Source organism: Periplaneta americana, chromosome 8, assembly GCF_040183065.1.
Source record: "Periplaneta americana isolate PAMFEO1 chromosome 8, P.americana_PAMFEO1_priV1, whole genome shotgun sequence".
NCBI classification, from domain to species: Eukaryota; Metazoa; Arthropoda; class Insecta; order Blattodea; family Blattidae; genus Periplaneta; species Periplaneta americana.
In genome coordinates, this window is record NC_091124.1 from 95,051,419 (window position 1) to 95,076,860 (window position 25,442).

General features: G+C 35.2%; 1 protein-coding gene across 1 annotated transcript in view; it reads right to left on the reverse strand.

Moving 5' to 3' along the window:
- LOC138704898 (follicle-stimulating hormone receptor-like) overlaps positions 1 to 25,442 on the reverse strand; it is a 472,716-nt gene that overhangs the window by 210,756 nt on the left and 236,518 nt on the right. Inside the window, exon 3 of the mRNA XM_069833291.1 lies at positions 24,529 to 24,912. Within this exon, the coding sequence (XP_069689392.1) occupies positions 24,529 to 24,912 (384 nt within the window). The remainder of the gene's footprint in view (positions 1 to 24,528; positions 24,913 to 25,442) is intronic.

Here is a 25,442-nt window from a genome sequence, read left to right on the forward strand (position 1 = left end):
AATTTGATGCTGGACTTGGAGTTTATGGTATAGTTTCTGCCTTTGAAGTTTGGCAATGGAGAAAATGAGCTCAGAATTAAAAGAAAAAAAAATCCTTAGAACCGTTTTATATTAATTTTCTTCCAAAACAAGAAAAAATATTGTCAATGCTTCTGTCTTTCATTGAAAATTCCAAAGGTTTTTAAAAATGTGTATTATTTAAAAAAATTATGTGATGGTACTGAAAAACTGTGATAAAACATTATAGAATATTAGTTTTGTTGAGTTACTACGGACTTCCAGAGAATATGTGCTTGTGAAACAATGGGGCAAAGACTGAGAAACTTGTCTTTTCAAGCAAACAACTGAAGAGATATTTGAAATGTAAGCTACTACTTAGCATAAATTCGAGATCTTTTGAACTTCAGTGCTCAGGGTCATCTCAAGTGTAAAATTTAGTCAAGAACACATACTTCGTCTCTCACATGAATTATAATTGATTAAGTGAATTAAAAATTGTACAAAGAATAGAAACAGCATGACAGTTTACATCCGTGGACCTTGTAACTGCTTAAACGAATAATATCAGTAATCTACTGACATATTTGCAGTGTTAGAAATTTTGGATATATTTTGCAAGCATTGTTATTGAAATGCTGATAATTTTACGAATTTTATTTACGAATTAAGTTCTTTCTTGTGCCCTGAATAAATTTTAATTGTCATATAATTGCATACGTATGCTCTTTAAGTGACTACATCATATTTTAGTAAATATTAGTATGCTTATTTTACATATTTTAACACTTAAATGGGGAGAAATATCAGTTTTAAAATGTATGATTTTAGTGAATTGGTTGATAATAATTATTTTTTACTCCCAACTGAAGCAAATAATAAAAACGTGATGACATAAGTATAACATATGAGTGTCTCTCAGACAAGTAATTCAATGATTCACGATCAAGTGAATTGAAATGCAGTGCCCTGGAGAGCTGCATAAGTCATTATGTAAAAAAATGGTAAATTATGTTCTATTTAACGATTTTAAGCCTGCTTAAATGCGTCGACCTGGGTCGGGATCTAACCCGCGACCTCGGGCACAGAAGGCCAGCAGTCTACCGACTTCGCCACCCACGCAGGCAAGAGGGATGTAATATTGGCTTGCCTTTGTCTTGAGAAGGAGAAAAATTTCCGACATACTGGAAAAGATTACGCAACAAGGAAGGCTCTAGACAACAAAACAGTTTCTTTGGGAATAGTGTGAGGCAGGATGAATACCGGACTGTGTTAAATAAATATGCTTAGAGTGAAGCCCAGCAATGCAAGCAGGCTTAGAAGTTGACAAAGTGAATTTTATAGTGAATTTATTAGTACAGATAACAGTATTTTACACTGCAAGGCATGTGAAATAAATATTGGGAATGAAAAAAAGATTTCAGGTGGTTCAAGATATTTATACTGCGAAACACAAGGAACTGAGAGCAAAGAATGTGACAGAACTGAAAGTGGCCAACGGCTATTAGTATCGTGAGAGACAACACGCGAAGTTTTTGCATGAGAAGTATCCGTCACACAATAGTGGTAAATTTGTAATTCATCCCTTAGCGGAGCGAAGTAGGCCTACATCTACTTTTCAGTAATAAATGTAAGTTTGCATGAGTACACTGCTATGTTTTAGACAATTTAGTGCATGTTTTTCTGTGTATTTCGCAGCATTTAAGGGCAGAGTTGCATAAATGTTACAGGAATTTTTAGAAGATGAACTTTCTAATCCTGCTTATTTGATACATAAAAGCGAAGAATGGAAGATGGGTGGAGCGGAGAAAAATTTTCTCCGGCACCGGAACTCGAACTCGAGTTTTCACCTCTACGCTCTGAAGACGGTTTATCTGCTAAGCCAAATCGGATTCCAGTTCCGATGCCGGTTTGAATCCTCTCAGTTTAAGTTCTACCTCTTGGTTTCCCTTTAGTGGCCAACCTTCATACACTCTGTCCCAGATGTGTGACAGTGGTACAATGTCCAACACACTATTAGCAGAGGTGCTCTCATTACGAGTGACTAAGTGGCCGTGATCCGACTGAATGAGCGCCGTCTTAAATCACTAATTTAGGGTGTCAGGTTCACATCGATAAAAAAATTGGACACAAAGCTTCAAGAAGGAGGACTTACATACTTACAAATTACTTTTAAGGAACCCGCAGGTTCATTGCCGCCCTCACACAAGCCCGCCATCGGTCCCTATCCTGAACAAGATTAATCCAGTGTTTATCATCATACCCCACCTCCCTCAAATCCATTTTAAAATTTTCCTCCCATCTACGTCTCGACCTCCCAAAAGGTCTTTTTCCCCTCTGGTCCCCCAACTAACACTCTGTATGCATTTCTGGATTCGCCCATACGTGCTACATGCCCTGCCCATCTCAAACGTCTGGATTTAATGTTCATAATTATGTCAGGTGAAGAAAACAATGCGTGCAGTTTTGCGTTGTGTAACTTTCTCCATTCTCCTGTAACTTCATCCCTCTTAGCCCCAAATATTTTCCTAAGAACCTTATTCTCAAACACCCTTAATCAAGAAGGGGGACATTGTTCGAAAAAAGAGGACAGAAAATATGTATTTAGATTTAGGCTTATTATGTTATACTTTAAATTACGTCAATATATATTTTTCTACAAAATATTTACAATAGAGATTCAGGCTTATATCATAATTAAATATAATATATATTAGGCTAATATCTATTTTATTACGAAATAATAATGAATAAATATAATAATAATGATTTTACAGTTAGCTACATATGAAAGTCGAGGAATAATAATGATTTTACAGAAAATCAAGAGAACTATAATTATTAATGAGGACAGAAAATATATATTTAGATTTAGGCTTAGGACTATATTATACTTAAAATTATGTCAATATCTATTTTATTAAAGCATTACATGTGATACAAGTTAGTAATATAAAATAGTTTTACAATTAACTACATACTAAAGCCAAGGGAACTATAATTGTTATCAAAATACATAAAAAGTCCGCACAAAATGTGAATTTAATATTATTTTGTAAGCAAAGAGATTTATGATCGTTGGCAAAGAATATATTCTGTCGATGTTGTTGCCACCTAGAGGCAAATTACTTGAAAAAGGCGTAAAATCAGATAATTTCAAAATATCAGGCATACAAGTTACGAAAAGGAGCACATTTCTTGATTTTTTTTAAATCCGCCCGGACCCTGGACAAAGGCCTAAACAGGAGGACATGTCCGGATAAAAGTGGACGTCTGCTCACCCTAAACATAACTCTATTGAAATAGGAATAGAGCATACTGTATTCCATGGGTATATTCTAGTTTAATAACAATTTCTCAGTTTTTAATACTTTTTATAATAAATAATGGTTGCTATGTTAATGAAATTATAACTGGATGACACCCAAAAAAGCACGATGATTGAGGTCGGGAGTGACAAAATATTGAACTATATCGAAAAAATTAATCACAGCTGCGATTACACTCTTAACTGTAATTACACATAAAATTAACAAAAAGAAGCAAATTACATATACATACTAAGCTAAGAATACGACATTGTCAAAGGGACAAAATATAAAGAATACCCATTTATAATATAAACTTATATTATAATGGTTATAATTTTAAAAATAGTTCAAGCCTTGTTTTTGTATATAATTTATTTAATAATTTCAGTTTTGGATTCCTCTTTATAAAATCATTATACAATCTTGGGTTGTTTGGACAGTCGTGGACGTGCTTAAGAAGTGTTACAAGTGTTTTGCTTTTCTAAGTTTTCATACTTACTTTTTACTTTTACTGGCTTTCCACTTTACAGCAGTTCACCTTTGATTCCTGCTTTCCAGAGCTTCCTATTCTCCCTCTTCCATGCCCTCTTCACTATGTATGTGTGTATTCCTTCATACCATGTCTTTCTAGCTCTTACACGTTTTCTTCTTCCTGGTGCGGTCCAATTGAAAATACATTTAGGCCACCGTTCCTCCGACATCCGTTGTACATGTCCATACCACTGTAAAGACCTATTTTCAATTCTGTCCATAACAGTTTCATCTGCATCCATTTATTTCCTAATATATGTGTTTCTTACATGTTCTAGTCTGGATATCCTCATATTTCTTCGCAATCCATCAATTTCTGTCGCCAACACCGTTTTCTGAATTTTTTCACTTATTGTCCAATATTCTGAATAGTATGACTGTAAATATGCTTTCGATTATTGTTTTTAGAATATACTGTTGGGTATATACTGTCATGTCCCTACTCCACAAAACACAAGTCAGGGTTCTAGTCGCTTTCCTAGCACAATTTACTCTATTAATATCTTTTTCACATGTACCAGATTTATCAATAATTTATCCCAGGTATTTGAATTCCTCAACACATTTAATTGTGACATAATTTATCTGTAGATCTTCTGAAATTCCTTCAATTACCATGTATTATGTTTTAGCTATATTTATTTTCAATCCACCTGCTTCAAATGCATCCATTAATTTACGGACCATATATTCTATGTCTTCTTTGTCCTGTCCTATTATAACCTGGTCATCTGCAAATAGTAAATTGTGCATTAGCCGATCATTGATATTCACTTCCATTCCTCTGCATAACTTATTTCACTTTATCAGTATCTTTTCTATACATATCTTAAACAGTGTTGGTGACATCCCGCATCCCTGTCTTAATCCTTTTGTTGTAATGAATTATAATGATACCCTATTTCCGACTTTAACACATGGCTCACATTCATACATCCTTTTTATAAAAGTAATGATAGCTTTAGGGATTAAAAATTGCTCCATTGACACCCAAAGTCTGTTGAAAGATATAGAATCGTAGGCCTTTTCAAGATCGATAAGTTTTCATAATGCCTTGATATATGTACTCTACACATTGCAACAAATAATGTTTATGTACGATAAAAAAAAAGAGTTTTGCAGAGAAGTTACAAGGCAATTTTTAACAGAATTTATTTTTAGTGGGTTATTTTACGACGCTTCATCAACAGCTTGGGTTATTTAGCGTCTGAATGAAATGAAGGTGATAATGCCGGTAAAATGAGCCCGGGGTCCAGCACCGAAAGTTATCCAGTATTTGCTCATATTGGGTTGAGAAAAAACCTCGGAAAAAATCTCAACCAGGCAACTTGCCCCGACCGGGAATCGAATCCGGGCCATCTGGTTTCGCGGCCAGACGCGCTAGCCGCTACTCCACAGGTGTGGACTTTTAACAGAATTTCCAGGTATAATTGCCCTATATACAGAAGCTGTGCGAGAACTTGTAAAGAAATTTAGAGACACTATATCTGTTCTCGATAAAAGCGAAGGGTAAGGAGGCGTGTGCTTCCTGAGGAGAAACTAGACGAAATTAGAGAACGTTTAGAACAGTGGTCGTCAGCACTCGCTGAAATGGGTAAAGGGTATGCGGAGCCGTCCCGTGTGCCCCATCGTGCAGCAGGGAGAGGCAGGGAGCATACCCTCTAGCAGTAACGAAATGCACTATAGTGCAGTGTGTTTTCCGCGGGTAAAAGACGCTAGCCCCAGGGTGCTCTGTGCTGATGACCGTTGGTTTAGAACATACTCCTCACGGCTTGCACAGGAAAAGGAATTTCGATGAGTTCATTATGGTGAGCTACCGAAGTATTTAAAATTGAAACCATACAAGGTCACCGTTGTCTGTAAATTGAAATCAGGTTATCATGATATTCGGTTAAATTTCTGCCGGTCTAATTGGATATTATGGAACATTAATGCTAGGATAATTGGTCCACGTTTAATATTCTCTTCTGACGAATCGTGGTTCCATTTACACGGTCATGTCTCGACGCAAGATAACAGGCAATGGAGAAGAGATAAAGCCGAGTTTATACACGAAAATGCATTGCATGACCATAAAAACGGAGTATGGTACGACATGCATACACAGTAATAAGTCAGATCTTTTTTAGAATACCATAAATACAGAAATGACATACTCGTACCATTTTTTAAATAATTCATTGACATTGAATGTCGGTCTGAAACTCTGGATAATTTCAGCAAGGCTCTGCCACCGTGCATACGACTAATCAGTCATTAAATTTCACTGAGGGAATTTTTGAAGATAGGGTAATTCGTAGGGGATTATGGCCCGCACGATCCCCTGATCTGACAGTATGTGATTTTATTTGTGGAGGAACTTGAAAAATGAAGTGTATGGAACCAAACCAAACACACAAACTGAAAGACAACGAGGTAAATTGACAATGTCGAAAGATGAACTTATGAGCTAAAATGACAATTTCCTAAGAAAATACTAGAAATGTCTGAATGTAGCAGTACGAAATTTCCAACATTTCCTGTCACAAGGTACGTGGTTCTTTTCATTGTAATTATGGTAACTGTAAATTGTGAGAACTTGAATCACTTGCGGGGATATTATATGAAATTAGTTGGCAGTTGCTTCTGTAACTAGCAGGGCCGCCAACCGCCGTGAAGCGGGAAACATGACCAAGAAAGGCACCGTACAGATATGGAAATAAAATTTGGTGCTCCTATATTGTACAAGTTTCGCTTACAACACACTGCGCCTATGCCTTAAACAAGCACATTTTATATTTGCTACTTGTGCGAAATTCTTGTCTACGTAGGTAAACGCTTTCAAGATTCGCTCCAAATTTTAATTCCGTATCTGTACATATAATAATAATAATAATAATAATAATAATAATAATAATAATAATAATAATAATAATAATGGCTTTAATTAACCTGGCAGAGTTAAGGCCAGGATTAAAATTTGCTTACATAGTTGATCATAAAACTGAATCGGATTTAAGAAATTGCATACAGATATGATTTACATATTGAGATCAAAAGAGGCAGTTAAATAAAAATTCACCTTTTTTATCTAATTATTTATGTTATTATTTTGCTCCAATTTTTAGATTACTTTTGTCTTTGTTGGCTTGACTTGTAATTCCTTATTTTACTGGTTTTATTTCCTTTTAATTGGGTTTATTATTTCTTCTTTGTTTCACTAGTTTGAGTGTATTCACTGTTATAATTTAATATAAAAATCAACACAGTGGAATACATATTAATATTGTTAAAATCACATACGGATCACTTAAAATCAGAACCCGATAATTCAATAAAATGTACAAAATAAAAATAAATATATTGGAATACATATTGGTATTAAATTACAAGTGAGTAGGATTTACATAATTGAACCAGAAACTGACAATTCAATAAAATGTACGCAATAAAAAAATAACAAAAAACACAGTGAAATACATATTGGTTTTTGTAAGGCGGCTATGGCTACGATTGCATCATGGATAACACTACACAGCTTCGGCAATACTTATGCCAATTTATAAAGGGAAATAGGATGAGAAAGATCTTAATACCTATAGGGACATCTCACTCTTATCGTGCTTAGGAAAAATTTATACAGGTCTGCTATCATAAAGGTTAAGATCATTGAGAGAGACATATGATATCTCGAACTTTCAGAGCGGATTCAGAGAAAAGAGAAGAACAAGTGATAACGTTTTGATCATTAAGACCATAATTGATAAATATCTAAATTATAAAAGAGGTTAAATGTACTGGTGTTTCATTGATTTAGAAAAGGCTTTCGGTTCAAATTACAGAGAGAAATTGTGGTAGAAAGTGAAAAAAAAATTGGTGTCATTTCCTTAGTTTTATAAAACATAGAAGCATTGTATAGAGATGTTGGATTTAGAATAAGGCTAGCAGATGGAAATCTGTCCAAATTGATTGAGCAAACGAAAGAATGAGAAAAGAATGTAACCTGAGCCTTTATTTATTTAACATATTTATTAATGATATTTTAGACATCGTAAAGGTGAATTTCCATTGTTCAGTGTTGGATAACATACCTATTCCGGGACTATTTTTTGCAGATGACTGCGCTATTGGAGCATTTTTGGTCACTGGGCTTCAAAAGGCGACTAACGAAATTAATAGTTTCTGTAAAATTTGGGAGCTGAAAATTAACAAAAAGAAGTCATAAGTTCTAATCTGCAAAAAGGGTAACGTGGATAGTAAGAAAGAAAAGTGGTACGAGAATGAGATTCCGATTGATTGTTTTTCCAGATTCACGTACCTAGGAATGGTAATAGACAGTAGGAGAAAGTGGAAGTGACAAAATTAAGTAGCATTGAATAAAAGAAAAAAAAAAGAACATCAAACAGCAGATAAATGCTTAAATAAATGCCGAATTTTCTTAACACTTATAATGCACTAGTCGAATCAAAATTAATTTATAATGTAGAGATCTGGGGTAGTAGGTTATCTAACAGAAACACGATAAAGTAAGATCCAAACTGTGCAGAAAATGTTTAGAAATATCGAAGATTGCTTGTAACCTGGCAGCGTTATTAAAAATGGGAATTGATACGAGTTCCGCTTTAACTTTTACGTAGCCACCAATCACTGTAATTGGTAACTCTTTGTTGAACGACCTCAGACAATGAGATGACGGTATGGAGAACGCTTAACAATAATGGACTAATAGTGACAGGATATGCAAAATAAAAAATAATTGCCGAAATTTAAGCTAGAACTGAACGGCAAATTTTACGTAAAAAGTCATATCGACAAGTAAAATTTTGGAGATATGTACCGTGTATATATACAGGATGATTTACGAGGATTTATCGTCCTTTACGGAGCTTATTTCCGAAGACATTCTAAGCAAAAAATGCCATAAACATGGGTCCTATTCTCAATATTTACAGAGTTACGTTTCGTTATTGGAACGCATTGCTGTGAACGCGTGAATTTGGTCAGCGCGCTACGGAAATCAAATATAGCTATATGCAGTTACGTACAGCGAAGAGTGCCGTTCACAAACGTGCGGCCAAGTGTACTCAAGCGGACGGCGACATTTTTAAAAATGTGTTGTAAACTCTCCAAGACTGTAAATTAGGATGCAAAATTGAACTGCAAGTAATTAAGTCGGTGGAAGTGGTGTGATTTATAATAATTGTTGTGATAAGTGCGTAAGAATAATGTTAAAAAAAAAAGATGTCTGTACGAAGTAACTAAGGAGTTCACAGGACGTTTTTAGCTTCATAATACTTGCCAATTAAGGAAGTGATACTTCTAAGTGGTTCATTCTCTATTTGTATTATTCTTTTACCTTTAAACCAAAGAAAAAACGTATGTTACAACTTTTAATTAGTGTAACTGAAAATATTGAGAATAGGAACTATGTTTATATGACATTTTTGCTCAAAATATCTTCAGAAATAAGCTCCGTAAAGGACGGTAAATCCTCGTGAATCACCCTGTGTATATATATGTATATATAATTAAATTTTGTCGGCCTCTGTAAACTCTCCTCTGGATTTTTTTATGTGCTGCAGTTAGTCTCGGCATCGTGAAGTTAGAAGATAACATTTTATTATTTTAATTAGGTTTTATCTTTTAACCATACTTTATTTTTGCATGTTGTTGGGCATCGTTAGAGCCTTTTGAAGAATAATCATATACGTTCAATAGTATATGTTGAATAGTTCACGAGATATCAAATGTTTTATATGATGAGAGTGAAAATAGTAAATTATTTTGACATATTCGAAATTTGGTAGATTTCAAATCATAGATAATTCTTTTTTTCTTTTAGAATTTATGCAAATCCTTACCTTTGGAACGACGTATCGTTAACTGCTCTAGTCGAAGTAGGCGTGGAGCACAAACGTAAGTAACGCGAAAGTCTGACACCGCGAGCTCTGAGGTGGGGGATGATCCTATGTGTACTGAAATTTAAGGCGTTTTAGGTGAAAATAAATTTTTCTTAGGGCACTTTCTTTATCGTGAATGACCCAAAGTGTCCTACATATGAAACCCTTTGAGGAAGAAGCCATCAGCCGACTGCTGATCTGAGACTGTTTGCACTCTTTTCGTTATATGTCCTTTCCACTACAGAGACGATGGCAAATTGTATTACGAGTTGAATGCAGCTGAAATGTAATCAAAGGAAGGATAAGAAATGCGTCACTTAAATTATGCCCAGAGACTTGACTTGCTGCCAGACGTCTTCAAGTTTGCGTTTAATCTCGAATTCAAGGCTCGCTAACTTTCACAGACGTTTTTCAACATTTCTAGCTAAGAGTTAATGAACTTCTGAGATGTATGAATTTCAATTCTAAGGCTTCCCTGTTGTTTTAATCTAAGTTTAAATAAAGGAGACTAATTTAAAAATGGTAAAAAATTTTGGAGTAACTATATTATTCTTTGTGCTAATTTTTGCCAGCGAACACTACTTAAATGTTAGTCTGCATGTATTAACAAAGTATGTTTATATTTCTCTATTAATTTCACAATGCCAATTAAATAAAACAGAAAACTTATAATAAATTGTAAATTATGCTTTATTTAACGACACTCGCAACTGCCGAGGTTATATCAGCGTCGCCGGTATGCCGGAATTTTTTCCCGCAGGAGTTCTTTTACATGTCGTTGTTTTAATCTAAGTTTAAATAAAGAAAAGTAATTGTAGAGTAGCGGGGCAATGTGATTTAAATGACGAAAAAACGTTTTTTAAGGAAAAGTGAAAATTACATCTGTGGAACATTGTTGAAATAAAATGTTACCGTATTGCAAAAAACAGAAGACATTATGGAAACATGAGTAAAATGAGTTGCATAAGAAACTTTCTGAAAAAGATCATACACATTTTCCAAAATATATTGGGAAAGTTGGAAAACACCTAAGTCCACTAGCGATTATCCAATAGATCTAAGTGCTTGTTCACCATCATTAACAGTAGGCATTTAGACTGACAGGATTCTTAAAAAAAAATAGTTTTCCTCATCATTAAAATCCAGCTTTTGACATTTGTCCTTTTTTAATTCATTGAGAGGTATGTCATGAGGTGTGCTTCGAAGTTTTGCTTTTGTTTTGTGGGTCACAGTGATTCCTGGCTTCAACACAGACAAGTTTCCCAAGATACAATATCACTATACTTTATTTTATAGAGAACCATCCCTGTATGATCTTTGGTGATTCGCAATAAAATGTAGCTTTGGTTGTACCTAGTTTGGATGTGTTAATGTACTAAGATGCGACATGATCGAAATAAAAAGATTCCCCCCCCCCCATGTCCAGCACTTTGAAGGGTCGCAAACGTCTTGCAGTTGCAATAGCATTTCTCACATCCTCCACATTTCGCAGAATACAATGTCTTGCGCGTTTCTCAATAACCTAACCACAGACTAAGGCACATAGATCATCTTGAGCGATAATATAGTATTGGCCATGTATAATGTACCATTTAGTAATGGTTCTTTCAACTAGAAGGAGCATTAATTTGATGATGGATCAAACAGCACTACATTGGCGATGGAATACAGATCATTTTGGATGGTAAAAGTGAATTCGGATTTTTTTGGCACAGAGATCACTTTGTCCTGCCACTCAAAAATTCCGAAGTAGCTGCATCATTCTTTGTACTAATTTTGCCAGCGAACACTTCTAAAATCTTTAGTCTGCATGAATTGACAAAGCATGTTTATATATCTCTATTAATTTCACAATGCCGAATAAAATGAAAACAGAAAACGTATAATAAATTGTAAATTATGTTTTATTTAACGACGCTCGCAAGTGCCGAGGTTATATCAGCGTCGCCGATGTACCAGAATTTTGTCAACTGACATGAACCTGTCGCATTGAAGGACACTTAAATGCCATCGACTTCGACCGGGATCGAACTCGCAACCTCGGGCACAGAAGGCCAGCACTTTATCGACTACGCTATCCAGGGTGAAGCTTTACAAGAAACCGAGGGTGCTTCAATTCGTGAGGTTATGAAATTCCTGTGTTATTCACAACTAAGAAACGGTCTTTCATTCATATTAGCACATTATGGCATGTCACCAGAAACAATCATAAAAATGGGAAAAGGGGGAGAAACTCTAGTGTTTCCATCAAACTATTTTAAGGATTAGTGGGGCAGTTGATGAAAATGTCAGGAGAAAAGGAGTTGCAAGTAAGTGTAATCGTGTACTGGGCAATGAGACTTCCAAACAATTAAAGGAATATGTGACATACTTAAACGTGGAAATTCTGTTGTTAATACGAATGTAGCAACAATCGAGTGTTTTATGTATGCGCCAATTACAACAGTGGAAGTGGAGAGGTCATTTTCTATTACCAAAAGCATTCTCTCAGACAGACGACTAAGCATGAATGTAGAGAACTTAAAAAAATATCTGGTTTTATGCAATGGAGACAACAATGAAAAGCATAGCGTTGATTTTTTAGTGTTAACATGTTATGGTGATCAATAAAATTAAAAATGGAAGTTTTCAATGTATAAATGTACAGCCTCAGACAAAAAGAGAACAAATGACCAGCTGTCATACGCCAAGTCCTCGTCGGAAGACTTTGGTTGATTCGGTGAGAGCTTAGGTTTACACGTTAACGAATCTCTTATAAAAGACCCTTCTCTGTTTTGCCTTTGTTTTGTTTTTTTTTTTTCTATCTGCTTATAGATTAAATGTTATAAATAATTCATAACAAATATAATTGTTTATTTATTTGTAATTTATGGTAAACTTTGTCTTGTAGGCAGCCTCCACTTGGAGTAAAGCTGAATAAATAAAAGTTTATTCAAAACAAGGGCTAAATTGGCTGAAAAATTAACATTTTTTCCTAGTAGTGTGAACCAGGCGCTGCCCGAAGTGGACTTAGACAAATTTACACCGCAGGAGAAAGGTGTCTAAGGTTGTACATTTTATTTTGTCTAATTTTTTATTTTTATTGACTATCTCTCACGTTATAAATGTCTTTTTGCCTGCCCTTTTTGCCAAAAGAAATGTCTAACCTTCCAGACTCTAGGTCATTTCCATACAAACTAAGATACACTGAAAATGTATATAGATTTTTAATATGGTGGCAATAATAATAATAATAATAATAATAATAATAACAATAAATTTAACAGTAATAATAGCAGCAATAATAATGATAATAAAATAAATAATAAAATGTATGATTTGAGGTAAAGGTGTACGAGTTTCAGTGATGCCACAGGGAGACGAACAATCAGAACACTTCTTGTTTATTAAGCGATCACAAGCGTGCTCCTATTCTAGAATAATATGCTGAATGTGCACTGTGTTCTTTTACAGGAATGTTTTTTTACTTGTTTAACGACGCTATATCAGCTACTAGGTTATTTAGCATCAACGGAATAGCGAGATGGTATTTGGCGAGATGAGGCCCAGGATTTACTATAGATTATCTGACATTCGCTTTACGGTTGGGTAAAACCTCAGAAAAACCCAACCAGGTAATAAGTCTAAGCGGGAATCGAATCCACGCCCGAGCGCAACTCCGAACCGAAAGGCAAGCGCGTCAACCGACTGAGTTACGCCAGTGGCTCTACAGAAATGTTAAATGGGATAATAGATTGAAATAATATCCAAACGAGGAAGTATTACAATAGTATTTTGTGAATGCGTAAAATTTCTTGCCATCACACACACCACGCATGTACGCACACACACAGACACTGATAGACACAGACACACACAGTGTACCAAATTAAGTTGGTGAAAATGGAATTTATGAAAAGCAAGGGCAACCAATTGTTTTTCTACCAACCGTTTCTTCATTTTTATAGCGGTCTGTCGTACCCCTATTCCCACAAGAACAACTCTATGGTAGACCTAATGATACGGAACGTAAAATTTTGTAGATAGTTTATACTTAGTTTCAACTCGTAGGACTACTAGAGCAATCAGGTATGATACATTGTAATACTGATACCAAGTTGAAAAGGTAACGTTATTTTATGTACAGAGTCAGAAAAAAAAATGGTTCGTCTAATTTTACCAAAGTATCAGATACAACACATTGCGAATGTGCAGTAAACAAGAGCGTCTAAAGGTTTGTATATATGCAACTTATGGACAGTCTTATGAAACTTACTACCTACATGCAGGAGAACTGCCCATTATCTTTTTCTGGCACTGTACAATATGAAGAACTCTCGATAAACAGCCGTTACTGTGTCGGAACAGAAACACATGTTATTTGATATCGCACCACACGACTGGTAAAAATTTACCCACATGCATCACGTGCTGCATTCGTTCATTACGAATAAGTACCGTACTTGAATATCGGAATACATTGTTAATATTATACAAAGAGAAACACATTTGTTTCCACATTTTCACAGGCGCTCACCAACATCCTGATGTCTGTCCACATCTGCGTACTGTACAAAACGTTCTACCTTGTCACAAGATACTTGAGAGACTCATTAGGATGTTGCAAATTTGAAAGTCAATGGATTTCGACAAGCTCATAACAAGCTGTTTCTCTCTACAACACAAACACTGACTTCTAACGAGAAATCCCTGGCTTGAGCTATGCCTTTACTACGTGTACAAAGGATTGGAGATATTTTAGTTTCATATTTTTCCTCAGAACTCAAAACGGCTAGGGCAATTCCTAACTAATGTACCTATTTTAATGATAGTTGCTCGGTTTAAAATCCTGATAAATCCTAATTCAAAAATGTATTAGAATAAAGTGCTAATATAATACTTAATTTTACTTTTTCCTCGTCATAATTAAAATATTTCTTCATAGTTCACTTCGTACACATTTCCAGATATTATTGCATCGTGCCTCACCCACAAAATTCGAGAATGTCACATCGTAAACTTACAATAAGTCCTATAGTAATGTCAAGAAATGTATGCCCTTCTACTGGGAATACAATTTATTCAGGTCCACTGTATCTGTTAGGGCAAGGACTACCGTTACATTAATATATGAACCGTTATAACTTAGTGTTAGCATTCCTAACAGTGATGTTATTTACATTACATAGTTAGTATTCTCAAAATGGTGTCGATGGTGATATTATTGTTTGTACAGATGTTCCTGTTATCTGTATTGGTGACAGTTTATGTCTGTACACGTCAATTATTACAGTTTCGGTAGCGGTGTTGTGCTCGTCGATATCGATTTTGTCTCTATTGGATGCTGTATCCTGTATTTATGGCTTGTGACTGGAGATGCAATGTGTATGGATATCGATTGTGATGCTATATTTATGGCTAATAACTGGAGATGCAGTGTGTATGCATGTATGAGGATTGTGATGATATATTTATAGCTTGTGACTGGAGATGCAGTGTGCATAGATATCGATTGTGATGCTATATTTATGGCTAATAACTGGAGATGCAGTGTGTATGTATGAGGGTTGTGATGATATATTTATAGCTTATGACTGGAGATGCAGTGTGTATGGATATCGATTGTGATGCTATATTTATGACTAATAACTGGAGATGCAGTGTGTATGTATGAGGATTGTGATTATATATTTATAGCTTGTGACTGGAAATGCAGTGTGTATGGATATCGATTGTGATGCTATATGTATGGCTAATAACTGGAGATGCAGTGTGTATGTATGAGGATTATGATGATATATTTATGGCTTGTGATTGGAGATGTAGTCTGCATGGATGATAATTGTGATGTCCTGTATGTATCGCTGATGACTGCAGATGCAGTGTGTATGGATGTCCTGTTTGTATCGCTGATGACTGAAGATGTAGTGTGTATGGATGTCCTGTATGTATCGCTGATGACTGCATATGCAGTGTGTATGGATGTCCTGTATGTATCGCTGATGACTGAAGATGTAGTGTGTATGGATGTCCTGTTTGTATCGCTGATGACTGAAGATGTAGTGTGTATGGATGTCCTGTATGTATCGCTGATGACTGCAGATGCAGTGTGTATGGATGTCCTGTATGTATCGCTGATGACTGAAGATGTAGTGTGTATGGATGTCCTGTATGTATCGCTGATGACTGCAGATGTAGTGTGTATGGACGATGATTGTAACGTCCTGTATGTATCGCTGATGACTGGACATGCAATGTGTATGGATGATGATTGTGATGTCCTTATGTATCGCTGACTGAAGATGTAGTGTGTATGGATGTCCTGTATGTATCGCTGATGACTGAAGATGTAGTGTGTATGGATGTCCTGTATGTATCGCTGATGACTGCAGATGCAGTGTGTATAGATGTCCTGTATGTATCGCTGATGATTGCAGATGCAGTGTGTATGGATGTCCTGTATGTATCGCTGATGACTGAAGATGTAGTGTGTATGGATGTCCTGTATGTATCGCTGATGACTGCAGATGCAGTGTGTATGGATGTCCTGTATGTATCGCTGATGACTGCAGATGCAGTGTGTATGGATGTCCTGTATGTATCGCTGATGACTGCAGATACAGTGTGTATGGATGTCCTGTATGTATCGCTGATGACTGGACATGCAATGTGTATGGATGGTGACTGTAATGTCCTATGTGTATCGCTGATGACTGGAGATGCAATGTGTATGGATTATGATTGTGATGTCCTTATGTATCGCTGATAGAGATGCAATGTGTATGAATAATGATGGTAATGTTTTTTTTTTATTTATTTTTTCTTGTTTTTAAGTTGGTTATTTAACGACGCTGTATCAACTACTAGTTATTTAGCGTCGATGAGATTGGCGATAGCGAGATGGTATTTGGCGAGATGAGGCCCAGGATTCGCCATAGATTACCTGGCATTCACCTTATGGTTGGGGAAAACCTCGGGAAAAACCCAACCGGGTAATCAACTCAAGCGGGGATCGAACCCGCCCGAGCCCAACTTTAGACCGGCAGGCAAGCGCCTTAACCGACTGAGCCACACCGGGGGCTCAATTGTGATGTTCTGCATGCATCGCTGATGACTGGAGATGCAGTGTTTGTGGGTTACCATTATCTTTCCCCAACGGACTGAATTAGTTCAAACACATTTTCAAACTTTTATCTGTAATAATCTCAGACCTCGAGTGACATTTATTAGGACTACTTCGTGAATAAAATAAAAATGTAAATAATACATCCCTAAAATTCCATCACAAAATGTTAATAATTGTATATTTACGAATACTTAACCTATCCAGACATTGTGAAGTTGAAATAGATGAATATCGATTACTGCAATAAAGAAATTGGATGTTATTCAGTAAATGCCAATTGCGAAAAGCGAAATACAAGTTTAACAATGTTAATTATATGTACTGCGCTTTTGACTTATTATTATAACAGAAATACATTTTTATTATCTGCTGAAATCATAATTTAATTTAAAATTGTATAATATAATTACAGTAACCTGATTAATACATTAATTAAATGAAGAATTGTTGAAAACGCAGTTACCATATGTGAATGGAGTGTAATTTTCTTCGGATAACCTACAATGGACATGGAATTAGAACATGAAGATGTAGATATGGAAGTAGAATTCATCATCATCATATCCCTCACGTATTAGACCCTACAGGATCTGTTACGGTCTCATGCCAGCGCTTTCGTGGTCTTCCCAATTTCCTCTTTCCTCTTGGTACATAAGTAAGAATCTGTTTAGGCCATCTAGTGCGATCCATCCTTTCGACATGTTTTTTCCACTGAAGTCGATATTGTTGAACAAAATTAACTATAGGATCCATTTTGAGTTCCTGCAATATGTCCACATTTTTACGGTGTTCCAGCAAAGAGCATCCCGCTGTTCGTCTCATGAACCTCATTTCCGCTGTCGTCAGCCTTTGCTCATCAGCTTTTCTGATTGTCCATGCCTCGCTACCGTAAGTGAGGACCGGTCGAGCTAGTGTTTTATATACCTTTAGCCTTGTATGTTTCTGAACATGGGAGGATTTGAAGACGGCGTTAATGACGCCGGTGATTTTTATAAATTTAGATATTTTGTTTGACATATCTTCATCAGTGATGTAAGAGAGGTTATAACCTAAATAGTTAAATGAATTAACATGTTCAATTAAAGTATTATTTATCATGATCTTACTTGGAATTGGGTTCTCTCCCGAAAATGCCATGACTTTTGTTTTTGTTTGTAGAATTTCGTACTTTATTTAGTACTTAATCGTTACATTACACACTACACCGAGAACTAAGAACTATATAATATGTGTGGAGACAGCTATATAGCAATGCTTATGTATTCACACTACAGCGATACAAATGTTGCTACACAGAGAAGCCATCTCTGTATAGATAATTAAAACATGTATTTTATTACGCCATAAGGAACGAAATTTGATCAAAGACCTTGTATATAATACTATACAAGATCTTTGGGTTTGATATGCGCTGATTTGAACACCTGACTTTCTATTAATTGTTTAATTTCATTAACTTAATACAATTTTTATAGGCTACAATTAGGTTAGTTACTTGTGGGAGCGGAAAAATGTCAGCTGTTCCTTATTTCGACCGTTACTCCGCCCGTGCTATAGGAAAGCATTTTCCATAGATCGACAAACGTATTCTCACTGTAGTGTGTAACGTGACTAAAGTGCAGCTACACAGTTCAATTTTCCAGGCGCGTATATATGCAGTCTGGGAAAAATATTGAAATGATCAAGTTTAAAATGTACGTTCAATTAAGATGCATGAAGATTTTGTGTCTACATGGTGCACCGTTTTGAACATCGTCTTCGCTGCGTAAATATATTAATTAAGATTAGCAATCAATCTTGTTTGAATGCGTAAAGTTGAAAAAACTGTTCGACCGTGTACATGCATCTTAATGGATTCATGCTCATCAATTTACGGGGAAGCAGTTGGCGACACCGACTAAATAAAAAAGAACGACCATGCGATAAATTGATAGCGATAAATCTATCTGTAAAAATTATCGCGATGTTTGACTGTGATTGGTTGGAATTCAAAATTTCATTACACTTCATTGGTCGAAAATGGAATGACGTCATATAAACGAAATAGTGGATCTACTATTAGTGGGATTTCGTAACGAAGAATAGCACGACCCTATGACCCCATACTGATGAAAGAAGAATAGGCTATTTGTGCATTGAAAACTGTGCTTCGTACTACACCACAGCCTATGATACAGAAAACTCATTAAGATAATATTATGTGTAAAATGTGATAACACAGCAATAATCTCTTCAGCAATGAGTTGTGAAGACAAATTTACACATAATTGAAGTGGTGAACAGCCGCTAAATAAGAGGGTACAAAACATTAACTTTTTGTCTTGGACACAAAGGCGACAAATTTACCACTGCCTGGTGTGTAAAGGGAAGCAGACACGAAAGACTTCCTTCTGTGTTATCGCATAAGACGATCTTTATTTGGATTAGAGTCGCACCGTATTGCCAACAAAAGCCATTTGTAAACAACTTCAGCGTGGAAAATGTTTCCTTTAAGAGCACCAGCAGAGTTAAAATCAGTGCCATCCCATTTTCTGTAAAAACTTTCCTTAGTAAGTTATTGCAATGGGCCGAAATATTCACAAAAATCGAGTTATTGCAGTGTCTGATTATTATTATTATTATTATTATTATTATTATTATTATTATTATATTTTCGAAACATTTTGTGTGTTTTTATATAAGCAATGCTTCGAAATAGATAATGGTATCACGATGATAACACAAGATAATTTACTCGTTTTGCATTAATTCAATCCATATGTTGCAGCTGATATTCTGCTTTAGTTTTTTTCCTTGAATTGTAATTCGAAAGATACACACAAATGAAATCATTCACTGATAAGATGAATCGCGGATTACATTTTCGTTTATGATGTGCTATTTCAGCTGTATTTATAAGATATTAACGAAATCATTTTCTATGCATCTAAATATCAAAATAGACTTCGAATAACATTAATAGCTTACTTTCTTGGACTGTCATCTGTCTATACTAATAATAAATCTGTAGCCGAAATTTTTGTGGTAATTTTCGATTTTCCAAAAATAATTGGTGTTAACATGTATAATTAACCATCCTGAAACCGAAAATCGTTTTTTTGAATTTTTTTTTTGTATGTCTGTCTGTCTGGATGTTTGTTACCTTTTCACGCGATAATGGCTGAACCGATTTATATGAAAATTGGAATATAAATTAAGTTCGTTGTAACTTAGATTTTAGGCTATAGGGCATTCAAAATACTTTATTTAAAAGGGGGGTTATAAGGAGGCCTGAATTAAATAAATCGAAATATCTCGCTTATTATTGATTTTCATGAAAAATGTTACGTAACAAACGTTTCTTTAAAAATAATTTCCGATAAGTTGTATTCTATACAAAATTTTGATAGGACTGATATTTAATGAGATAAATGAGTTTTAAAATTACAATAACAACGCCATCTAAGGAGCTGTACTGAAATAAAACAAATGACTTCGTCTATAAGGGGCCTTGGACAACGACAATCTAAAGCTATTAAACATAGCCTAAGAGAATGTTTCTGTGTTTGTATGAAGTAATATCGGAAGCTAATTAATTGTATAATTATTATTTCACCATTGGAAAGTGTAGTTTCTCTAGATGGACATAATTCTACAATGTTATTACAGTAACTTCTGAAACATATCGCAAGGAATATAAAGTATACACATTAAAACTAAATGATATGTTAATCTTCATTAAACTATGGTTGGATGTAATAACAATTAAGAAACATGTTAAAGGAATTGTCATTGCACCAAATGATTGCTCTCTGGACAAAATGACCACATTTTAATTATTTAAATACAATTTCAATTAAGTAACATATTAAACGATTTATCCTTCTATCAAACACGAATGTTCCCTGGATCAAACGTCCTATTTTAATTATGTAATTCTAATTACTTTATATTTATTTCTAACAGGTGCAGCGGAGCGCACGGGTACGGCTAGTTAACAATAAAATTATCTGTTATGCAATTAAATAAGATGAATTGTGAGAGACATTTACGTTTTACATTTTATTTCTTTGAACTGTGTTCAAAACACATGCGTAAACGGAATTATATTTTCTATGACAATGAACCTTTTTTCTTGGAATACACACAAAAAATACTCGTTATAGTCCAAAAATGTAACAACTCTGGCTTCCTTTACAAATTCTACGATTTAAGTAGACATATGTAGTTAATTGCACAGCTTTATATAAAATAGTTATTACTGTGTTGTATTCACTTGTAACAGTAATTTTATATTTAATAAAATAAAGTTTTAAAAGTGACAATTACTTAAATGTATTGGAACAATAATAATAATAATAATAATAATAATAATAATAATAATAATAATAATAATAATAATAATAATAATAATAACTATGTTCCTGAATTACACCTGCGCTTTATGGATTACAATTCATGTTTTCTGAATTTCATCTGACACTTTTTGAATTACAATTAATCAATCTGAATTACATCTGATGCGTTCTGATTTAAAACTCTGAATTACATCTGACTTTCTCTGAAATTAACTTGATTAATATAAAAAACAAATTATCTTTTCTGAATACAGCTGGAAATAGTGCAATGTTATTTTTTCGTTCCTTGTATTAGTATTTGTATTTACATAAGAATCTGTAATTAAAAGAAAGCGGATAAAGCCTATGAGTAAAACTTTTATTCTCTTCCTCGTATTATTACACTTTACTTCTATTACTTAAAAATAAGTGGTTATTTGAAATAAAGAAAGCGAAAACACATTTTCCTAGGAGACAATGCTACGATGAGGCTTAAGTTCTTCGCAATTGATATTATTAAATCTTATTCCTTTTTAGAAAACAATTAAACAAATACATAGATATTTGAAAAGTTGCTCGATACGTTCAAAATGTCAAAGAGAAAGAGATTCATTTTAAAGAGTGCAATGTAGAAAATCCCACTTTCTCTATTTTCTGGCAACCTTGCTCAAAGGAGGTAAGTAGGAAATTTTTCACATGGTAACGTCTATATTTGACCTAAGTATATTATTTCTCTTTGAGTGCTCACTAAGAACATTGCCGCTTGTCGTACTATGCTAAAGATGAGTGACAAAGAACTTTGTACAATATACTCACCATACTCAATATACACAATGTGTTTATTAAATCTATTATTATTATTATTATTATTATTATTATTATTATTATTATTATTATTATTAAAAAAATAAAATGATTTTGTGAAACGGAAATATTCGATTTTGGTTGCTATGGAAATACTCCATATCCGATAAAATACACAGCCCACTATGTGTGTGGGACTATATATTGGACTGTGATAAAATGACAATGTGAACGAGTCCATTTCTATAGCCTGCACAATTGAAGTTCACATATGAAGAGTCCACTGCAAGAATGATGGATGTCACTTTCTTGTCGAAAATGAACCAAGACTGTCAATGCATAGCTTAAGACATATAGAATGTACATAGAGAGTTATATGGCATTAACACTGATAGTCATTGTCCAGTATTGATAGGAAAATCACAGTTAAGCTTTGAGCGCTAAGCATTTCAAACTTTCAAATGCTTCTCCTGCAAAATGTATTCCAAATGACATCCATCATTCTTGCAGTGGACTCTTCATATGCAAGCCTACGTAATCTACTTGGAAGAGTTTATTATAGTCCATAATGTATGAAGAGCACAGAACTGTGCATTTCGATATACTTTCGTTTTTCGGCACAATACTATGCCAGCGACATTGTTACTTGGGTACACACTGTTATGTGGTATCTCGGGCACTTCAATCCACAGAGTTTACATTCACATAACATATTTCACTGACTTGATGAACGACTCATTTGCAAAATTTCTATGGTGAAAACCGTGAATTTCTAAGCGGGTTAATTAGTGTCTCAGCATTTTGTTTGATTCTAGCCAATTTTTATTCATCATTATGAGTGTGCTGTGAAACTCTTCTCAGATGAAGTTTCGTTTCTTTCTACTTTCATGTAGGAGTTGTTCATACCCTTTGGTATATGACAGCAATTGTTTAGACTCAGGTCATCTATGAAGGAGTTCTCTCCCGCCAGATCATAAACTAGTCTTAAAGAAGTGACTGTCCAGAGTGAGAGAGTTCTTTTCAGAAATCATGCTTTTACACTCTTCCATACTTTCAAGTATCTTTTCTTCAGATTATCTCAGATGTTCACTCCCATAGGTTAGAGTTGAAAAGTTGCATCGCTTTGCTGAGTGACAATAATTGTGATGTGAGTGTTGCAGGTGCCCTCTAGTGACATATATATAGTGCCTGTTGTTTAAAATGTAAATGCAAGACATTTAAAGGAACTGATTGCATACAACTTCTCATGCTGCATTTGTATACTGCCATCTCTGTCCAGTTTTCCCCCTTTCTGGATAACATTTTGACGCTGTTTCTTTTGTTTATAGCAAAGTTGTTTTCATTGGTCCATATGGAGACTAGGCTACACTGAAACACCGTTGTAGATGTTCTAAGTTCCTTGAGGTGACGACCATATCACCTGTTTAGGCACATAGGCTATTTGATCCCGCAGTCCTTTTAGTGTGCAGTTGATGTCCAACATGGTAACACTGGAGAAGAGTGGGCTCAAGAAGCTTTCCTCAGGCACTATTCTGCGCTATCCCGCAATATTGTCATCTATTGTGATGTTGAGTCTACTGAGCAGGATGTTCTTTTATGATTTGAATTAAGTAGCTCCCTTTTCCAGTGTCGTTTTCAAAGTTCTGCAAAAACTTAGATCTGTTTAAAACATCAAAATCTTTGGAACAATAGACAAAGAGCGCATATAGTTTTTCCCCTGGGTCCACGCACAAAAGTGGTTATCCAAGAGCTCAATTGCGAGGTTATTCTACTTTCTCCTTGTTCTCCTGATCTTGTTTTATCTCAAGTCTCATCTTTTCCGCTCTCTACCCAAAAATCTTTGGAAATTGCTTTAATAACGAAGCTGCTCTTCGAAAATTGTTTGACAATTTCTTCACGCTTAAACCATGAAATTTCTTGAGACGTGAGTCGAAAAACTGCCAAAATGTTGTAAGTCAGTCATAAACAATGCACGAGAATATGTATTGTAATTGGTTAGTTTATATATGTTTATGTAAAATAAATAATATTGCATTTAATAGCATATGCTACGAATTTATCCATCAACCTAATAGTAGAATCTACAGATGACAATCGAACTGTATGAGAATAATGTAAATAAAATATTAGAATCTGCAGCTGCAAATCGACAAAGTAAACGGGGATATAATGCAATAGAATCTGCAACTGGAAATTGAAACAGTAGGGGACAATGTAGTCATTGTTTTACAGATCTTTCTTACGACTCTTAATAGGTACAATACTACAAATTTTTTGCTACAAGTATACTTAATAAACGAGACTTTATTACTACGGTTTCCTCCGGAAAGCAACAGTACGTAGAATATTTACGTCAAAGGGTAGACTTTTCTTTGCCTGTACAATGTACGTGCTTCTCGAGCCCAGATATAGGCCTAAGCACTATAATCAATGGAAAGATTTGATGGTTATTGCAATCATGATAATGAATTATGATGGCAATATGGATAGCCAGTCGGATGGGAGGAAAGGGATGTGAATGAATAAACAATCGGATGTAAGCTTGTTTTACATTCATAATTGTCGTAGCTTAACTCATTACTCACATGCGGTGAACGTCGGCGGCCAAGTTGTTGGGTATGTCGGTGAGCTCGAGGCCTCCACAGCGGCACTCCACCTCGACGTCGCGGCCGTCCTCCGTGGTGTTCCAGCAGTCGCAGGTGCCGTGCAGCTCGGCTCCCCACTCGTCGTCTGCGTTCATGATGTCGAAGCCCGGCGGCGAATCCGGCCGGTGCTGCATGCTAAGAACGGCCTCCCAGTCGCGGGTATCCGTCCTGGTCACTTCCGCCGGCTCGTAGCGGATCTCGGCCTCTCCCACCATCACGGCGCTGTGGAAGCCCGTCGTTAGGTTCAAGTGCATCGGAGAGGCTGGCGGGTCATCCGCCAGAACCAGAAGGCAATGGAGTCCCAACGACAGGCTCACGTAGAATCTGGCAACAGAAGAAAACTATAATATGGAATGCAGTAATGTCCTGATTACATCCGTAACCTCCGTAAAGGAGAAACGGCCTTTATTAGCAGGGTCTATGTACGTTAGAAATGTCTTCGTTTAATTTTACTTCCTAATGTTATTCTTGTCTCATTATGTAAAAATGATACTAGTCTCCATGATATAAAGAAGAGGATACAATTATATTATGTCGTACATTTGTGTGTACATTCCAGCGACTCATGGGGCGTCTATAAATAAATGTAGCAGTTCCGGAATTGACAGAATATACATCATTATATTAATGCTGCTCTAACATTTACAATATATTTTATTGAACTATTTATTCTCCAATTTCTTTTTCTTATTTCATTTCATATTTCACTTATTTTCTTCTCCACTCTTCTTTCTTGCCTTTCTCATATTCTTTCTAAATAATTCTCCTTCTCTTTCTTTCCTTCCTATCCACTAGATCACCGTGGCGGCCCTTCTACTTTTTTTATAAGCTACTTCTGTTTTCTTACTCTGCTC